The following is a 21,774-nucleotide window of genomic DNA, read 5'->3' as shown; positions in this document are numbered from 1 at the left end:
ACCTGAGACCCAGAATTGAATGTATTACTTGATATGCTCGCTGACTAGTGTGGATTTGGGTTATTATCACCCTAAATAATATCTTAATTAATGCTACTTAATATTGCATTGGGTTTTGGCAGTCATATCCCACTATTGGCAAGAATTATACTTTTGAACATCCAAAATCTCTTCCCACCCCCACCCATTTGAACTGTGTGCTGTTAAGTCCATTTCACTAATACTAATGCAGCATTCTTTGTTTTTAAAGCTAAACACATCACATTCGTTTATTATATAATGGGTCCATTTTGCCACTTTTGAACATTTCAAGGCTTTATTTCTTTTCCCATTTTGTTATTAGAATATTCAGTATTTTGACTTGTTGACATTTTTGTGACAGCTTTGGGAAATATCACCACTGTTTTTTTTCTGATGTTCAGGAGCCAAGAGTTCCCTGCTTCAAGTAAAAGAACATTCAAAGTTAATCTTATCTGTATAAAATAATTGTTTTACTTTTTATTATTAATTTGAGAAAATATATAATACTCCACATATGCCTTGAATTTAGTTACATGGCTTTTTTTGGTCATTCACAACAATTTACGAAGCGTGAAACAGTTTTCAATGTCCTTGCAACTTCACACTTAAAATTCACAGTGTACTGTTGTGACAATGACTGATTTTTATTTCTAATTAAATTTTGATTTGGAGTTAATTTCAATCTTAGAAAATTAACTAAAAAATAATACAATATATTACATGTATATACAATAATACGTATGTGTACATACATGTGTATATATATATTTTCTGAACATCTTTACATTAGATAACATTGTGGCTTTTGCCTCTAAATACCTCCGTGTATAATTTTTTAAGACTAGAATATTTTCATCTGACATACAGTTACATTTATTTATTTTCTTACACTTAGTACTTTGTGTATGTGTGTGCCTGCACATGTGTATACGTGTGTGTGTATGTGTGTTTGTGGTCTGTTTGTGTAAGTGGACAGCAAGCGTCTTCCTCTATCACTAACCACCTTGTCTGTCTGTCTGTCTGTCTGTCTGTCTATCTATCTATCTATCTATCTATCTATCTATCTATCTTGGTTTTTGGAGACAGAGTTTCTCTGTGTAGCCCTGGCTATTCTGGACTCACTCCGTAGACCAGGCTGGCCTCAAACTCAGAGATCCACTTGCCTCTGCCTCCCAAATGCTGGGATTGAAAATGTGCACCAACACACCCAGCTTTACCTTATTTTTCTAACTAATTAATATCATGCGTGTGGGTGTTTTGCTTGTGTGTGTGTGTGCACATGTGCATGCCTGATGCTACAGAGACTAGAAGATGGCATTGGATCTCCTGGGTCTGGAATTACAGACTGTTTTAAGCTGCCATGTGGATGGTGAGACTTGAACTGGGTCCTCCAGAAGAGCAGCTGTTAACTGCTGAGGCATTGCTCCAGCTCCAGCTCTAGTACACTTATATTTTATATCCAAATTTTGTTTGTGTTTTTATTCTGATTTTCTGGTATTTTAAAGATCTGTTCATTTATGTATTTTGTGCATATGAGTACTTTGTACGTATCTCTACACAGCAGAAAAGAACATCAGATCCTATTATAGACATTGTGAGCTACCATATGGTTGCTGAGAATTGAACTCTGGAAAAAAGGACCTCTGGAAGAGCAGCCAGTGTCCTTAAACAATGAGTTAAACAATGAGCCATCTCTTCAATCCCCCCATTTTCTGTATTTTAATATTCCAATTTTATCATTTATCTTCATACTCATTACTAGTTCTGATTTCCCCCAATACAGAATCTACTTTTGGGTCAAGTAGTACATACACTATCATGCCTCTAACCTTTGGTTTCTTGGTTGTGGTGACCAATGGTGCTTGGTTCTTATTTAACTTCAGTCTTAGGCTTTCTCTGTTGATGACCCTGTTCCCTATGGCAGGCAAACTTTTCCGATCTCTTTGTGGTAGGTGACACTTCAAATAATTTTGAGAATTTTTAGGTGGCAAATGAAGAAAGATTGAAAACCTATGTAGCCCTCTCTAGATGTGGGCAACAAATTTGGCATTAGGCTTTCTAGAAGCCAGTTCGTATTAGGAAATAAGATCAGTGCCCTGATTTACAGTGTCCCAAAGGTAAACAAACTAATTGTACATGGGAAGTATCATTTGGCTTGGTATCAAGATCAGAGAGATATATCCCTTGAGTCCATATAAAGAAGACACTATTGATTGTCATTTTCAACAATATCTTTACTATAAATAGAACAGTAGTTTTATAGGTTGTTTTTATGATGCCCCTCACTGTGGGCCAATTGTATAGTAAGTGCATTTCTAAGAGAGGCAGAAACTATTTGGTTCTGTGTCTGCTATTTAGGCTTATGTTATGGTAAAATTGCAGACTGGCAATTATGTTATCAAACCCTTCAAGTGAATTTTAAAAGACTGAATCTGAAGTCGGGTGGTGAATGTATAGAGGTGCTAGCTCAGCCCTCTTCCTCTGCAAGATGATTAGAGCCAAAAGCTCAAGGTAAAGAAAATCTGGGACAAAAAGAAGTAAATTTAATGTACTTGCTATAAAAGTATACAAAACAAGGCCTTTCCTCTCTCTTCTAAGAGTTGATATATCCTAATCTGTCAAATCTTCCTCTGATTCATCACATTATCTGCTCCTCAGTGAGACATCGATTTCAAACATGGGTGCTTTCTTCTACAAACTAACTTTACCTTCATTGTTTGGGATTAAAGGTGTGTGCTAAGGGCATGTCTGTATTCCAGCCAGAAGGATTAAAAGTGGTGCTAAGGTGTGCCAAAGATGTGTGCCTGAATTCTAACCAGAGTAGCCATGTTGCTGGATTAAAATTCTACAGCTGAGCTTGAAATACTGTTCACACTTGCTGTATTTACTTTACTTCCTATTATTTTCATCTAAAATTATGTATATTTATATGAACATATGTAATATAATATTGAAATAATAACCAACTTAAGAAACACACCTTTATTCCCAGAGCTAGGGAGGCTGAGGCAGATGGATCTCGTGAGTTAGAGGCCAGCCTGCTCTAGAGTAATTCCAGGATAGCCAGGCCTACATAGAGAAATCCAGTCTCGAACCTCCCCTCCCCCCACCCCGCCTCCCAAAAAACAAAAGCTGTGTTACATTATTGAAAGCCTCATGAAATTTTCCTTGAATATATAGTCTTTCCTCAAAAGTAACTGTCATTCTGAATTTGATGATTATTGTTTTAATACATTTCATTTTTACTTTTACTGTGTTTGTGCAGATCTCTAAATAGTGTATGACTGAACTTTTCAATTTCAGTACTGTGTAGAGCTAGATAGATTATCTAATCTGTAATCCTAGCACTCAGGAGGACGAAGCAGGAGGATTTCCATGAGTAGTTTGGTTCCAGCATAGGCTATAAAGCAGGATTCTGAGAAAGAAAGGAAGGAAACAAGTTTGACTGCTATGGACGATTCTCAAGTATGCCAGAGACTGATCTTCTCAGCCTTTCAACTGTAGACTTTATGACCAACTGTATTCATTTACTGCAGTGTAACATACTATGTTACCATGATTTGTGTGCTGGGACCTAAAAATATTGAAGAGCACTGATACACAGTAGTAACACACTATGTGAGTTCTTTTTACCTAGATAATCTTATTTTTGAGGTTTATCTATGTAAATGAAGGCAGCTGTTTTTTTAATTGATTTATAGTATCCCATTACATGAATATATCACATTTGATCCATTTCATAATAGATGTTTTATAGATGGTCTGTATATTAGAGAGAGGGAGCTGTACTAACTGTTCAGTGGTGTCAGGGTAATTTAAAGCAAGGTGGTAGGTCTTCTTAGCTACTGAAATACTAGAAATAAATGGCTGTTAACCATTGTCTAAAGCCTTGAGTCAAAAAGTAATAATAAAAAAAATCCAAAAATGGATGTGTGTGCTCTCTTTGCTTGCATATATGATGTGGTCATGGTACATGATCCAGTCTGTGGAGGAGCTGAGGAACAGCTGATGGGTTGATTGTATAGTCTCACTCAGATTTATAAACACTTTCAGTGCACACTCATGTCAATTCTTGTTTATTTGAATAATAATAGTGACACCTGCATTACAAATGCACAGATTGGGGATTTGGCATAGTGGCTTCTAATCCTAGTACTTGGGAAATGGAGGCAGGAGGGTCAGACTGTACATAATTCTAGGACAGGATGGACCGCATGAGACTCTGTCTTAAAAAAATAAAAAACAATAGGAGAAGAGGGGAGGGACGAATAAAGACGTGTGGAAGGAAGAAAGGTTGGTTAAAAGTCTAAATGCCCAGATATATTTGATCCTTGTGGGGCTCCTGTCCTCTCCAGGTCATACTAACTCCCCCTTCGTTCTTATGATTCCCTGCACTCTGCCAAAGGTCTGGTTATGAGTCTTAGTATCTGCTTTGATACACTGCTAGGTAGAGTCTTTCAGAGGCCCTCTGTGGTAGGCTCCTGTCCTGTTACTTGTTTTCTCCTACATCCAGTGTCCATCCCATTTGTCTTTCTAAGTGAGGATTGATCATCTTACCCTGGGTCCTCTTTCTTGTTTATCTTCTTTAGGTGTATAGATTTTAGTATGTTTATCCTATCTTATAGGTCTAGTATCCACTTATAAGTGAGTATATACCGTATGTGTCTTTCTGCTTTTGTGATACCTTACTCAGGATGATCTTTTCTAGATCCCACCATTTGCCTGCAAATTTCATGATTTCCTTGTTTTTAACTGCTGATATGTCTGGGCACCGGGGTCTTTTCTGAGACTGTTTCTCCAACCAAGGACCACGTATGGATATAACCTAGAACCCCTGCTCGGATGTAGCCCATGGTAGCTCAGTATCCAAGTGGGTTCCCTAGTAAGGGGAACAGGGACTATTTCTGACATGAACTCAATGGCTGGCTCTTTGACCTTCCCCTGCCCCCGAGGGAGGAGCAACCTTGCTAGGCCACAGAGGAGGACATTGCAACCAGTCCTGAAGATACCTGATAAGCAAGGGTCAGATGGAAGGGAGGAGGACCTCCCCTATCAGTGAACTTGGAAAGGGGCAGGAGATGAGGGAGGGTGGGATTGGGAAGGAATGAGGGAGGGGTTACAGTTGGAATACAAAGTAAATAACCTGTGATTAATATAAAAAAATAAAAATTATTTTTAAAAAAAGAGTCTAAATGCCAGTCAAGCTCTGCTCTTAGTCTACCATTTGCTTTCTCTTGACCTTGGATAAATCACTTAACCTCTTGTGGTAAAGAGTCCTGATATGTATAATGGTAATAATCATCCGTGTTTCACAGAGTTGTAAATAATAAATGAGTTAAGAAATGTAAAACAAGGTTAAATGAGATTGTATATCACATTAAAAAAAAAAAAACTGCCCGGCATGTTCCAAATGTTGTACACTAGCTTCTTTTACAGTATCACAAAATCTTTTTTATATATTTGCATAATGTGTGTGTGTGCTCTGTATGTACCTGCATATGTTAACACATAAGGTATGCGTTATACATGTTTTCTGTTTTCCTTTATTGGTCTTCACCGTAATTTCTGAGACAGGTCCTCTCAACTGAATCAGAAGTCCCCCTTTGCAGCTAGGCTGGCTAGCCAGCAAGCATGGTATCTGCCTGTACCACTAACCAGTGCTCAGGACGCAGGGTACATGGACTATGCCCAGCTTTTACGTGGTACTGTGCATTTGAAATCCTCTTGTTTTTGCAGGAAATGTTCCGACCCTCTGGGTCACCTCCCAGGCCCATTCTTAGAAGATTCTGTTGTTGCTTGAAATCATGAACAATCGTTATTTCTCTGACATTTGTCAGGCCCATTGAATTTTATTGTCATTTAGTACTTATTCCAACTCAGAGTTTTAGGTTTACACTGTGACTAGATTTTATTAATATGACTTTTTAAGTCTTGATGTATTGAGGAATAGTTCCTCTTCTGGATTGCTCTCAGCGATGTGTTTGATGGTGCTGACCTGGTCCTTCTCAGCCATCCAAACACATAGGCATGTTGTAATCATTAGAGAATCTGCTGTCACCAGGGACTGTGTCCTTAGCCTTAGTGCAGCATACTGGGAGGTGTGGATTACTTTGCCTGTATTTTTATATTTTTACTGACAGATCAACTTTCTGTTTATAATTCTGACATTAAGTAAATAGAATCAAAGTTACCAGATGAGTAAGCAGTTTAGGAGAATTTACAAAGACCATACGTTTTGTTTCTGCCCTTTGTTTTGAAAATTCACTAGAGTTGAAAAGTCAGTGTGGAAACAAACTTTATAGAGTTATTTGTATACAACTGGGAATGAGTTTATGGGATGGGCTGCCCTCTAACTTGCTAAAAAGCTGAAGATTGACAACCGCTTTCATACTGCATTATCTAGCTTGGCTTTTAGCTCTAAGAGAACTGTGTTCACAAATTGATGCGCTTTTCCTTTGGGGTTGGTATAGAAGCATTAAATTGTACTAAAATATTCATATGTGAGTGCATTTGGCTGAAAGCAATTGATGTTCTGTCCCCAAGAGGACAAAGAGAAATGTTGTGTGGACCCACAGTCCAGAAAACACCCTAAGCATGCTTCTTAAAAGGTAATTACAAGGCCTGGATGATCAAAGCCTCTACAAGGAAGCTTAAGTGACAAAGAGAAGGTATAGCGTTTGCAGGTTGCGGTTGCCTATATACGTTGTTTGGTTGTGCAGTTGCCAAAAATTAGCAGTTCTATTTATATCTTTGGTTAATTTTCTTAGCTAAAATTTGTCAGGCTAATTTCTTTACATTTATTCCAGAAGACTTGGAACAGTGATTTTTTTTTTTAACCCATTACCACTTTATTGTATAAAGTTAAAATATTTAAATTTCAGGGACTGTTGCATACATTCATTCCCTTCTTTCTGTCCCATTTATCTGCTTAAAAGCATGCTACTGAATGATAAATTGGCATGTCTTGTACATAGTCAACCTAATTTAACAGCTGACATGAAAATCAATTAGAGTAGATAGCAAATCTACTTTACCCATCCTGATATGGTAACTTGAAAGGAAGAAAACTTGTAAATATCCATTCTGAAAAACCAACACTCTGTAGTTTGGGGGCTTTCATATAAAAATGAATTTATTTTTGTGTATGGCTTCAAGTTGATATGTGTGCATTTGCATATCAAAGATAAAAGGCACTCTACCCGGTGGAAATACAGCCAGTGGGTTTAGCACATGGGATTAAATAGTTGGATTTCCTTTGAGGCCAAAGAAATCTACCAAAAAAAAAAAAGTTAAAGCTGAGTATGGTGTCATATCGCTGTAATGCTTTCGCATAGGAGGCAGAGGCAGAAGGATTACACATTCAAGGCCAGTTTAGGATACATACACAGGCCATCTGTGTCTTAAGAGCAAGACCCTGTCTCAGGAAACCAAACTGGAAAGGGAGAAAAAAAAAAAAAAAAAAAAAAAAGGTTAACAACTATATATGTTAATATTAAAAGACAAACAGCATTTTTGGAAATAGTTTTTACCCCTTCCCCCAGAGGACAGGAGTGTATGTCCCAGCTCCTTTGTTTGTTGTTTTTGAAGCAGGATCTCAGTGTATTGCCGTGGCTGGCCTGGAGCTAGTTAGTGGTGATCTTGAACTTGTAGCAGTCACTGTGTTTCTACTCCCTCACTGCTGTGATTGCAAGTATGTGCCACCAGCCCAATCTGTTTCCTAAAGTGAAATTATCTTAGAGCAGTGGTTCTCAGCCTGTGGGTTGTGTCCCCTACAGGGGTTGTATAGCAGATTTACATTATGATTCATAACAGTATCAAAATCACAATTATGAAGGAGCAAGGAAATAATTTTTTGGTTGGGGGTCACTACAACATGAGGAACTGTGTTAAAGGGTTTCAGTGTTACTTTGAAAACTGTTTTAGAGGCTCTTTAGTTAGCTCAGATGTATTGGAGGTTTATTATATTTGTCCTGACATTGCCTTTCTCCATAGTATTAGCTGTATTCCATTTCCTTTCACTTTGTGAAGATGCTTAAAGGAGGATTTGTATAACTCTGGCTGACCTTCCCAACTTAGATTGCGTTTTGAAACAGGTGCGCTAGAGGACCAGAGAGATGGCTCAGCGGGGAAAGGCACTTGCTGCCAAGCCTGATGACCTGAGTTTGATCTCTAGAGCCCACATGGTAGAAGGAGGGAGCCAGCTCCTCAGAGCTGTCCTCTGACCTCCATAAAAACAGGAGTGTGAAATGATTTTTTTAAATAAGGTTTTAAAAACAATTATAGATTTACAGAAAAGCTGGCGACAGTACAGGGAAGGACCATATCCAGGTTCCCCTATTGTTATTGCATGTGAAGATTTTTCAAAATATTAAACCAGAGATTCTTGAATGTTTTTAACTTTATAATTATTGTCCGAGTGTGGGCTTGTGTGTGCTGTGGTACACATGTGGAGGTCCGAGAACAACTTTGTGGTTTTGGTTCTCTTCTTCCACCTTACATTGGGTATGGGGTTTGGACTTAGATTGCCAAGCTTGTGTGGCAAGTGCTTTTACTCTCTGAGCCATCGTGATGGGCCACATTTTTTATGTTGTCTTGGGGCAGGAGTGCATATGTGTAGGTGCAAAAGCTCATGCAGGCCCAAAATTGATGTCAGAGATTATTCTCAGTAGCTCTGCCACCTTCTGCATTGCGACAGAATCCCCCAGTCACATCTAGAGTTGGCTCGTCCCAGTAGCCAGCTTGTTCTGAGGCTCGCTGCCTGTCTCCTGGGGCTGAAGTTACAGGTGGGCCACCTTGACTGCCTGCCATCTTACCTGGGTTTTTAGGGATCCAAACTGTCTCTCATGCTTGTGGGGCCAGCGCTTTAATCACTGGCCGAGCTGCCCATCCCACCCTCATTTCCTGAATTAAATTGTTTGAAGGTGGAAAATTGTATAAAAGCTTCAAGGGGATAGCTTTATTATTACTTGTGACTGTGTATTTGTGTTATGTAGGCACATAACACTGTGTGATGTGTCATGCGGAGGTCAGAGGGCAACTTTGTGGAGTTGGCTCTCTCCCTCTGCTGCTCTGTTGTCACTTGTAGGTCTTAGACGTAGGAGTGGACGTGCAGCTTTGCAAAACGGCCAAACTGTTTTGCTCCTGTTGCTTTGTAGCGCTTATTGCTTTCTTATAGAAATTACCTAAGTAACAATAGATTAAATATCAAGAAAATCTTCTTTAGCTAGGCGCCTTTAATCTCAACACTCAGGAGGCAGTGGCAGGTGGATCTCTGAGTTCAAGGCCAGCCTGGTCTACAGAGCGAATTCCAGAACAGCCAGCGCTACACAGTGAAACACTGCCATGAAAAATAATAAATAAACAAACAAACAAACAAACAAACAAGCAAACAAACAAATAAGAAGACAGAAAAAAAGACTGTGTTAAGCAATGGCCTGGATTTTAGAAGTCTGGGGAGAGAACAGCTTAGTAATGGGAAGAGTACTGCTTAGAAGCTGGAGTCTGTTTCCAGAGCCAGCTTTGTTTCCCGTAGCCTAGATTTATTTTTATTGATTAAAATATAAGACATAGATTATCACAGTGGTCCTTTACAGCTCCCCAATTCTACAGAAAAGTAAAATACATATTTTGATTTAATTTATTAAGAAATTTGCTGATAGGAGCCTAGCATAACTGTCCTCTGAGAGGCTGCACCCAGCAGTGAATCAAAACTGCTGCTGAGATTCACACCCAAACATTGGACGAAGTATAGGGAGTCTTGAGGAAAAGTGGGGGTGGGGGAGAGAATAGAAGGACCTGGGGGACAGAAGCTCCACAAGAAGACCAACAGAGCCCAGGGAGGCTTATGGAGTCTGTAGGATCCAACAAGGGCTGTGCATGGACTGGACCCAGGCCCCTACACATATGTGCCCAATGGGCAGCTCAGGCTTCATGAGGGTTCTCTAGTAAGGGGAGCTTGGACTATCTCTGACATGGACTCTGTTGCCTGCTATTTGGTCACTTCCCCCTGGTGGGGCTGCCTCGACAGGCCACAGGGGAAGAGGATTTGCTCAGTCATGATGCAACTTGATGTGCTGATGTGGGTTGTTGGTGGTGATGGGGCCTCCCCTTGTCAACAGAATTGGGGGAGAAGGGGAGAGAGAGAGGGAAGGTGGAGCTGGGAGGAGAGGAGGGAAGGTGCTACAATCCAGATGTAAAGTGAATAAATTAAAAAAACAAAACAAATTTGCTGATGACAGTTTGGTAATCAAAATAAACTTTGTATGTGACTTTCTAAATCAAAAAGCTTTGTAATAGACTTGATTATGTATCTTAGTATTCTGTGCCTTATACTAAAACATTTTAATGAGTTAATCACATAAGTAGATTTGGCAGTGTATAGGGCCATATTTGGCTTACTGTTATTTTACTAAAATTATATTTCTCCAAATGGAAAGAAATGTAAATTAGTATAGAAACAAATTAGGTAAAGGAAAATCATGTCATTGCAAGATAATTAAATCATATTTTGATGTGAAAACATTTCAGGTTCTATACATACTGTGTAACTGAAACCTGTAGCTAAAAATAATACTAAAAGGGTCACGAGCAAATTTTCTTTTTTTCTTGTTTATACTTGATTTTTCAACACGTATATTATAAAAATTTAATATCCATGTTAAAAGTAAAAATAAAAATAAATAAAACTCATAAAGCTTTGAGCCTGGTATGGTGGTATCACCCAGCAATTTGAAAGGTGGTGCCAGGGGCATTATGAGTTCATGACCAGCTTTCAGAGTTTTGTAAGTAGGCTGTGAAGAGGATGCCAATTCCCAGGCCCTTTTGGAAGAGAAAGAGTACTGTAAAAAAAACTATGGGGAATTTATATCTATGTTTAGGGGTATGTTTAGGGGTTTGGAGAACTTGTTACTGAGAAACGACAGCTATGTGTTCCCTAATAAACAAACACCAGGTCCCTCTACTAAGTCATGAAGTACCCACTCGGGCTTTGCTTCTAGACATTTCCTTGTAACGATTATTTGGGAACAGATACTGACTTTATTGATTGTCATAACTAAGAAGTATCAGCTAGTTTTCAATATAGGTGTCACAAATTAAATAAGCATCATTAACACTGAAGACAGCAGTGACTTCAGTCTTGCCACTTGTTGGGTCAGAATCATCTAACCTGTAAGTTTCAGTGCCTTTCTCTGTGGTAAGTGTGTTCTTTGCTGCGGTTTCAGCGGACTGTGACTTTACTTGAAGCATGTATGGTGCTGTGATGACATTTAGCATACGTGGAATAGTAGATAGTGTGCTGACTTGAGGATCCAAGGGCTTAGCTTAAGAAGCCTACCATTTGAGAGAGTAGAGAGGGGCTGGTGAGGTGGTGAATGGGAAAGAGAAGCCAAAGGGCATCAAGTGCTCATTGTCAAAAACAATGAATTCTGGGGGGCTAATGCCCAGAATGATAATAGTGACTGTAGTTAATTTTAGGTTAGATACTTGAGTTTTGTTGAGAGTATTATTATTAAGACTCTTTTTCAGTGCTAGGGATCAAGCCCAGAGCATTGCACTTGTGGGCAAAGTGTCTCTGACTGAGTTATACCTCTGGCCCTAAGAGTGAATCATAAGTATTCACTCTCTGAAAAAAAAAAAAAAAAAGAAAGAAAAGAAAAGAAAAGAAAGAAGGAAAAGGGTGATAATGTGAGGCAGTAAGTATAAAAAAAATCTTAAAGCTAGGAACAAAAAGTCTGATTTTTACTGGGTGTGTATAAATTTAGATAGCTCAGAAAGCCTGCCTAAGTCTGTTTTCTCTTTTACACAATGGGAATAGTTTCTTTCTGGTAGAGTTCTTATAGGCCAGTGAAATAACATAAGGAACAGTGCAGGTGCTGTGTCACTAACAACACATCTGTGTGATTGGCATGCAATCTTATGTCCTGGTCAGCTTGAGGCAGTCTCAGTACCATGAGTTCACCTGATGGGAAGGTCATGGATAAGACAGAATTTCTGCTCTATTGTGAGACTGAGATCAACTCCCATTCATGTAAAGTATAGTTTAGCCACAACCGTGCCTGACAGTTTGGTCATATAGGCAGAGGGCTGCTTGAGAAAAGAGCCAGAGATAGTTGTCTTTGCATTTTTGGAGCCTCTTCCAAAAGAAGTCTTAAACACAACTTGGCAAACAAAGGAAATAGTTTAGCTTTTTTAAAATGAACAGCAGGATGATATATAGCAACATTAATACATAGAAGACTTGCAGTAATTGGAAAATACAGTTCAGTCAACCTATTCCTCAAAGAGGCATTTGCTGTTTGCTGAAATCAATTCACTTCCAGCCTCACCTAGCATGTGTCCTGCATTCTGTGTAGGAGTAACAGTCGCTGCTTAGGCTCTGCCTACAGACTATTGAATAAAGAGAGCTGAGACTTAAATGCTCTTCTCTTTTGCAAAGCTCGTTTCAGGCAGCATGGGGACTTTGGTTTTGAGTACATGACATTGACTCTGAACGTATTTAATGAGAACTACTTGTTTAATGTGTTTTAAATTTTTTTCCTTTGGCAAAACGTAGTTTTTCATGTTCCTTCCCCCATCTCCATCTAGAGAGGGAGATTGTTGGTAAAAAGAAATTTAAAACCTGATTAAATTTTAGAGTAGAAACAATACCAAGTTAGTTTTCTGCTCCAAATACTGCAGATATAGCCACTCTTGCTCATATCCATATTTCATATAAACAAGAAAGTAAATGTTTAATTCTCTTTATTCTTCATTGTTTAAAGTAAGGCAGATCTGAAGTTGCTCCATGCAGAACCCTGTCCCAGTTCCAGAAAAAAAGAAAAAAATTCATGAGTTCATATTATAAACTAATTTAATTTCAATTTCAGCTTTATATATTATAAAATTATATATTATAAAATATATGTATATATACACACACACAGTTAAGGATTTATATTGGACTTCACCCCACCTTCCTTGTAGTAGTTTAATATTAGACAACAATTCTGACATAAATGGCTGATGTATTTGTAACCATCCCTTTAGCTAAATCCCACACATTGTGATATACTCTGCACTTTTGATGTTTTATTCCAGGTATTTTTTTTAATTTTCATTTTCATGCTTTTTTTTTTTTTTTGATTCTTTAGGTCCTTATTTTGAGGGCATACATAAGGTTTTGAGGATAAATTCTTCTGGTCCCTCTAGAATAATATATAGTATTAGGAAATAATAATATTTACTATTTGTAGAAATGCTTTGTAGAGTGTACTTCCTGTATTAAGCCGGTAGAATTTGTATCTACCTTTGGTTTTCCCAGAGGGGTCCGTGTTATCAGAATTCCAGGGCATATTTGTTGGTTGGTTCAGACTCCTGTGGCCCCTCTTGTTGGCCGCACTGTGCTGCTGTCCCTCTGCTACATGACTGGCCTTCCTTTTTGGAACAGATAACAGCCATCAGTTCTATCTCTAGACCACAACCCCCCCCCACACACACAATGTTATAGAAGAACATAAGAAAAGGTCCTCTTTCTACAGTTATTTTGGATTTGTAAGCCATGTGTGGGTTTTGCCACTGGAAATGTGGTTAGTCTAAGTTGATACTGTATTATTAAAATTAGTCTCAGCTGTTTCTTTTTAACCATGACACAGCTAAAAATTTTAAACATGTGGCTTACAAGGTATCTATATTGAATATCTGTTTTAGGCTTAATAGTGTTAGGCTACAGTGTTGTAAGCAGGAGACAGTTCCCTTTAGCCTCTGCACTCAGCTTCCCTGGAGAAGCACTGCTCAGATTACATCCCTGAGAGTTCCAGCTGATCTGAATCTGTGATGTTAGTGCTCCTGGCTTCCCAAAGAAGCTAGACCTGACTGATCGCTGAAGTCATCAGGGTCCTTAGATTTCTCTGGAATCTAAGGTCTAAGATCTTAGATTAAGATCTTAGATCTTAGATCTTAGAAGATCTTAGATCTAAGAAGACTAAGGTCTTCTTCAGTCAGCTTTATATGTGTTGAGTTACATCCATTAAAAAAAAAATGTTGCTTGAAGGACTAAGTCAGATAGACTGCAAAAGGATAAAGACAGTTTCCCAGCCCTCCCCATCCCCCAAAATCTGGTTTCTGCTCCTAAAGGTCTTTACCCTTCCCAGTGGTCAATCAAGAAGTAAGTATTTACACAGGAGACCAGAACTGTCACATTCATTGTACTTTTACTTTAATAGAGTTTGCTTAAGCCATGTTGTTAGACAGTAAGCTTCTTGAGGACAAGGGCAGAGAACTTCCAGCTTTGTATTACTTAAGGTTCAACAGCATCAACAATAGAAAAGTCAGCTAAGCAAGCTGGGGAGATTGCTCAGTGCATAAAGTACTTGCTGTGCAAACAGGAGGACCTGTGTTCACGCCCCAGCATCCATGTAAAGGCCCAATAGGATACTTTCCTTTAAGCTGTTGGTCAGGGGAATGCCCCCTATCTCACTCACTCACACTCACACACACACTTCAAACTATTTCTACTGTTCTTGGTTACTCAACAGAGTTTGTTGGTACAACCTTGATGCAGAAGATGTGCATATTTGGGTCACAGGACACAGAGGAATCAAATAGTACTAGTCTAGAAGCTTCTTCCCTTCTGGCTAGCTTTTATAGTGTCAGATGGTGCTATCGAGGCTGACAGCCAAAAAAATAGTCTTATCTAGTAAGCTGTCTGTGAGCTATAATATCTGGTATGGCAAGATATGTATATCAGTACAGTAGTGTTATGGGGTGAGAAGGGGGTAATCCACCACTTTAAGGTTCATTCCAGAGAACACAGCTCATCTCCTGATCCTGTAAACTGGGCCAAGAACCCGTGGCTGGGGAAGTCATAGATCTTGGAGGAAAACTTAATTTTATTACTGAATGGATGTCTTATCAAATTGTTTCAAAATGCTTACCTTTATTACTCACAGATTAGTGCCTCTCAACCCTCATCAGAAAAGCTTTTTGCAGTGCATGGTGATTAAGACAGAGACTCATACCAGCTCAAAATGCAGAGAATAAGTGACTATAGATTGCTCAGGCCTAAGTCAGATATCTGTGTCATACCTTCTTGCCCCTAAGGCTCAGGGAACATCACAGAAGGAGGGGCAGAAAGATTGTGAGAGACAGAGATTGGGTAAGACCTATGCAAAACACCATCTTCTGGACATGACAGGGCTGTTGCACTCCTGAATTCACAGTGGCTGTAGTTTCTTTCTGCACAAGATCAAGCCCCACTCCTACCTGAGGAGCTGTTGGCAGCTGATGACTGCTGGAGGAGGAGAATTAGAATTCTTCAAGGATGAGGCTTCTGAGAGGCTACCCAGGCGCTGGTGAATGGTCCTGCGGGAGCACTATTTGGATTTACTGTGCTCTTAAAAAAGAGGATGTGTGGTTGGGAGGGTCTAGAAGAAGTGGGGCGGGTGTGATCAAAACACATTATATGAGTATATGAGATACCCAAAGGAAAAAATTTAAAGTATATTTGTAACACAAGATAAGCCATGTGAAACATCGCATACCTGTAGTGCTAGTGCTGAGGAAGTAGAGACAGGATGATCTTTGAGGCTTGTTGGCCAACCACCTAGCCAAATTGAAATTGAGTTCCAGGTTCAGTGAGGGACCCTGTCAAAGGGAAAAAGATTGAAGACAACTCACAGTGCTGACTTCTGGCCACTAGGCTGTGCACACACAAAGTAGGAAAAAAAATAAGCTAACCCTTAACCATTGAACTTTTTCCTGTTCTGGTACACCTATAATTTTATTATTTGTATCACAGGGGATTTTGACTGTCTCACATCATTCAATCCTTTGAATTATAAAGTATCCTTTTCTCAAGTTCCTGTGCTGCCATCTGTTGGAAAGTTATTGTAATAAAAGTGTAGATTGTTACTGACTTCCATAAATGGTGCCTTTCTCCAGAGTAGCTCAGTGTGCAACCTGTTTAACCGTACACAGTAGTCCTGAGGCCACCTTCAGTTGCTCACCCAAGTGAAATTAGAGAATTAAGGTTTGAACAGATTTCAGACTTTTAAGAGATGGTGCACCATTGTGTCTTAGAAAACCAGATACTGTGCTAAAGACTGAAACCTCAACATTAATCCTAAGAAGTAGGAATTGTTATGATCCTAGTTTTAAGATGAGCAAGTGGCAGGGTCATAGAGAAGTTAAATAATTGATTAGGATCCGAACAGTCTCCAGAGCCTGAGTTATTGACTCCCGTCTCTTCTGTGCAAGTCTGAAGCAGCATCTGAGACTTGGTGTTTGGCTCACAATCTGTTGTGAGACTTCAGTCTCTGGGTTCTTTGGATGGGTCTGTAGGTGTAGGGTATTTGTTTTTTGTTTAGCATTTGTGAAAGGTAAAAGAAGTAGAGCTTTCTTTGGATCAGGCTTAGTGGTGCCATTCTCTCCCACATCACTTTGGTCCTTCTATCCCATAGCTACTTACCATAGTTATTTCCTAACAGAGTAACCAACCTATCCTGCTACCAGCTCTGTGGTGGCTCTGTTTTTTGTATTCCTGTTTGTGTTCCTTCTATCTGCCCTCCCTCTTCTCTTCCTCCTCTCCCTAATTCTTTCCTTCTCCTCTGCCTGTCTCTTTTTCTTCTCTTCCTACATTTACTAAAGCCCCTAGGATTAGTTTCAGATGCCTCCTCCTTCTCCCAGTATCTGTTTCTGTCTCTAATCCCACCTCTTTTTGAACCCTTAATTGCTGTTCTCCCCTCCAAAATCTTCTCTCATTTTCTCTCCCAGTTATTTTACTCATTTAGAAGGAAAGTGCCTCAGGGCAGGGATTGCCTTGTGCTGTGAAGCAGTATCTGAAGCGCTCCATAAATTAGCATTTGTAGAGTTCTGTACATACTAATTATTATTGCTACTGAAATACAGAAAAAAAGCTTTCTGAAGCTTGAGGAAGCATCCTAGGATATTAGTTTAATTGCCTAAACATTTTTTTTTTTTAAAGAAGAAGAAAGCTTCTCTTCCTTCCTGAGAGCCATAGGCCTCAGCACAGCAGCCCAAAGCCCCAATTCCTTCTGACACATATTTCAGTGCTTTTATTTTTACTGAGAGAACCTGGTTTCAAGACAACAAAATGAAGTTCCATTGTTCTGGTGGATCCATTAGGCTGTTGATGTTGGTCATAGAAAAGTCATATCCTGAAGCAACTGCCATGGGTTGGCCTTGGCTAAGATTCTTTTGTCTCCTTGATACATTTATGGTAAAAAGCAATGGGATTCACTCGACAGAGGCAGAAGTTCAAAGTAGACTTACTTAGATTATGCTTCTATTTACTTACTGCCAGAGTGAACTAACATTTTTATTAGCATTTCATGCTACAAATGGAGCTTTTAAGACATTGAATTTTACTTTATATGTCAAAAGGAGTCATTTATAGGACTATTGATCTTTTCTAATACTTGCTTTGAGAATCTACATAGAAGAGTAATCAGAAAGAGTGACTAGTGAGACACTTTCTGTCTGAATAATTACATCAGCTGGGTGTGGTCACATGCAGCAATCCAGTCATGCAAGTGCTGGTTTATTCGGGACAGAACTTGTGACGCTGTTCACCTTCCCTTTCTATAGCAGACCGTTCATCCACGACACAAAATCTTTTAAGGAGAATTGCTTTTACTGTCACCTCCCGAGTCACATTAACACTACATTTTTTTTTTTTTTTTTTTTTTTTTTTTACAACTGATAGAAATGGTCTCTTTATAAGAATAACGTGGGGAAAGACTAGTATAGCTGACTCAGAAAGCATGCTCGGCTCCTTTTAACCTGAGTGACTCCCTGTGGAGACAAGGCTGCTTTCAGGTTACATAGAGACACTATGCTGTTGTGGAAGCAGGTGGACACTTTATGCTCTTAGAGAGAAGGCTCGTGGTTATGCTACCAACATGCTAGAGGGGCTGCATGAAAGCTGAAGGATCTCTGTGCTTATGGTATTCAGTTCTGGTTACTCTTGAGTGCCCTGGGTACTCCCGGAAAAGCACCAGTAGACTGAGACCCCCAGGAGGGAAAGGGACTTATGCATGTTCATAAACACACCTACGTTTTATGAAATATAACACTGAAGGACCATATATATCCTAGATGAATACTCTCGATATAGTGAGAAGTTGTTAAGATTAGATCACAAGCATTAGAAAAAACAAGGTGAGAGCACCTGACCCTGCCAGTAGCTTTGAAGTGTTTGCCTTGTCATGGAAGCAAGCGTGCAGAACCACTCCAGTGCTGCTCCACGTTACTCACCTGAAAGCGGTGACATTCTGGTTACTTGGTCAGTGCCCCTCCCACCCAAGCCAGGGCATGCCAGTTTATGGGTGGGAAAGGTTCTCAGTTGACGTTGTAATTATACTTAGTAGACAAAGTGGAGCAGCAAGCTCTTGTAATTAAGCGCTTGTTGAATCACTCTTCCATGATGCTAGTTTTAATTTTTCAAACATTGATACTTTTAAAAAATATTAAGATAAGGGGATAGAACAGTAGTTGACTGTGATTTCTTGTAATTATTGGGGATAAAGGGTTAGAAATAGATGTAGATACCATCATCACTCAGAAACTCCCAAGTGGGGGCCTTTGTGTTGGGGTCTGGAAAGCCTCATCCAGTCTTTCAATAAGTTAATTCATGTGTATGTATACCTATCCATGCATCTGTCTGCAAATAGCGTACTTAGAACCTCTTGACAGTAATTTGCATTTCTAGCCTTTATAAATAGGAAGTTTAATGAGTATGTCCTTATCATTTTTGCAAATATCATTTTGTAAGAAGGCAAACAAGCAAAACAATCTATTTTAATACCTTTAAGTATGTGTTTATATGTTAATATACAATGTGTGCTTGCTGTAAGTGGATAGATAAAACATATGTGAGTTTCACTATGATACCCAAGTGAGTGCCATAGGTGCCAGCATGAAACTGGGATGGTTGCTGTGAGAGCTGAGTAGTGTTTGGTGCATTTTAAATGCTCAGGATGTGTATGTATGTTATTTTTATACCACCACTACTTTGGGAACTCACTAGAAAAAGAGAACTGTGGTACAAAAATTGGAGAAGAAAAGCATGATTTAAGTGGTACGTGTTAAATGTTCAGTGTCCTTAGTCATCAGGGAAATGAAAATCAAAACAACCCTGAGATTTCACCTTACATTCATCAGAATGGCTAAGATCAAAAACTCAAGTGACAACACATGCTGGAAAGGATGTAGAGAAAGGGGAACCCTCCTCCATTGCTGGTGGGAATGTAAACTTGCACAACCGCTTTAAAAATCAATCTGGCACTTTCTCAGAAAATTAGGAATAGCGCTTCCTCAAGATCCAGCTATACCACTCCTAGGCATATATCCAAAATTTGCTCATCTATACAACAAGGACATTTGCTCAACCATGTTCGTGGCAACTCTGTTTGTAATAGCCAGAATCTGGAAACAACCCAGATGTCCCTCAATGGAGGAATGGATCCAGAAATTGTGGTACATTTACACAATGGAATACTACTCAGCTGTTAAAAACAAGGAAATCATGAAATTTGCAGACAAATGGTGGGAACTAGAAAAGATCATCTCAAGTGAGGTAACCCAGAAGCAGAAAGACACACATAGTATATACTCACTCATAAGTGGATATTAGCCATATAATATAGTATAAACATACTAAAATCTATACTCCTAAAGAAGCTAAACAACGAGGAAGACCCTAGGGAAGATGCTCTATCCTTCATTCAGAAGGACAAATGTGATAGACATTGGAAGCAGGAGAAGACAAAGAACAGGACAGCAGCCTACCACAGACGGCCTCTGAAAGACTCTACTGATCGAGGTATTGAAGCAGATGCTGAGACTCACAGCCAAACTTTGGGCAGAGTGCAGAGAATCTAATGAAAGAAGGGGGAGATAGTAGACCTGGAGAGGACAAGAGCTCCAAAAGAAGACCAACAGAGCCATTAAAAAAACAAAAACAAAACCCTGAGCCCTGGGGTCCCTGCAGAGACTGATACCCAACCAAGGACAATGCATGAAGAGGACCTAAAACCTCGGCTCAGATGTAGCCCATGGACTCAGTCTCCAAGTGGGTTCCCTAATAAGGGGAGCAGGAGCTTTATCTGGCATGAATCAGTGGCAGGCTCTCTGATCACCTCCCCCTGGGGGGTGCAACCTTGCCAGGCCACAGAGGAAGACAATGCAACCAGTCCTGATGAGACCTGATAGGCTAGGATCAAATAGAAGGGGAGGAAGACCTTACCTATCAGTGGACAAGGGGAGGGGAATAGTGGGGGAAAAGAGAGGGAGGGTGGGATTGGGAGGAGATGAGGGAGGGGGACACAGCCAGGATACAAATTGAATAAATTGTAATAAATGATAAAAACAAAATTTTTTTTAACGTGGTACGTGTTGAGTAATTCAATTTACGTATCTTGCATTGCTAGTAGTATACATTTTGTAAAGTGTTATATAGGGCCAGAGATGTAGCACATAGATGGTAGAGTGCTAACCTAGTATGCACAGAGCCATAGTGAACAAAGACTCAATTCCAGCAGTCCATAAACGAAGTTATGTTGGATGCCTATAATACCAGCACTTGGGAAGCAGAGGCACGAGGATCAGAATTTCAAGGTCCTCCCGCAGCTAGATAGTGAGTTTGAGACAGCCTGAGATACCCAAGACTGCCTCAAAAGTGCTATATAATATAAATGCATATTAGTAATGTGGTCTCTTGTTTCAGGAACTTTATATTGCTGTTGGGATATCTGGAGCCATCCAACATTTAGCTGGGATGAAGGACAGCAAGGTAATTGCGTGCTATGATTAGAGTGCTAAGGAAAAGCTTTCACATTTCTCCATACATGTGGTTAGTGTATATACTTGAACACTTCACGTTAATATAGATTTGGAAATAAGAGACTGAAGTTGCTACCCCCTGCCTAAAGTGTACTGTTAGGGGGAGAGGCAGCTCATCAAAAGATATAGCTGAACCTACGCTGCCATTCTTATGTGCTGGGCCCTCTGCCTTGATGCCCCATTAGAACTACTCTCTTTGGGGTTGCTCAGAGTGTGTGACTGACACATTTTGGGTTGGAACCGTGGTTTTCAACCTGTGGGGTGTGACCCATATGGGGATCACATATCAGATATCCCGCATATCAGGTGTTTACATTATAATTCATAACAGTAGCAAAATCACAGTAATGAAATAGCAGCAAAGATAATCGTATGGTCGGGTGTCACCACAGCACGAGTAACTGTATTAAAGGGTCGCAGTATTAGGAGTGTTGAGAACTACTGGGTTACAGTATCAGGCAATCTTAATGCCTTTGTAATTGTGGAAGGTACACTGTGTAGTCAAATACTTGATTTTAACTCACTACTTGGGACTCCATTTGGAAATCCTCTGTAATAACTCTGAACATATATTTCAGAGTATGACATATTAACTCATGCATAACAATGTACAGTTTGAATTATGAACTTATCTTTCATGATGCATCTGAAACCCTGCATTTATCCATTCAGATGGAAGCTGGATATAAAAGATAATAAAACTTTTAACAGGCTTAAGTTCTAACTTGAAGAAATACATGCACTGTCTCTTTGTAGCTTCTAAATGAATTGGTTCAGACCCAGTCAGATTTCACAGTTGGATGGCAGGTTTCTTTACTCAGCTCTGAAAACATCAGTGCCAGTGGGGAAAATGTGACTTACGCATTAACACACACACACACACACACACACACACACACACACACACACACACAC

General features: G+C 39.5%; 1 protein-coding gene across 2 annotated transcripts in view; it reads left to right on the top strand.

Moving 5' to 3' along the window:
- Etfa (electron transfer flavoprotein subunit alpha) overlaps positions 1–21,774 on the top strand; it is a 62,544-nt gene that overhangs the window by 32,416 nt on the left and 8,354 nt on the right. For both annotated transcript variants that reach the window (XM_055621864.1, XM_055621863.1), the window contains one exon: positions 20,744–20,809. In XM_055621864.1, the coding sequence (XP_055477839.1) occupies positions 20,744–20,809 (66 nt within the window). The remainder of the gene's footprint in view (positions 1–20,743; positions 20,810–21,774) is intronic.

This window comes from Psammomys obesus, unplaced genomic scaffold (genome assembly GCF_907164565.1).
Source record: "Psammomys obesus unplaced genomic scaffold, mPsaObe1.curated_primary_1811, whole genome shotgun sequence".
NCBI classification, from domain to species: domain Eukaryota; kingdom Metazoa; phylum Chordata; class Mammalia; order Rodentia; family Muridae; genus Psammomys; species Psammomys obesus.
Note: the sequence above shows the minus strand (reverse complement) of the source record. Positions and strands in the feature narration are given on the sequence as shown.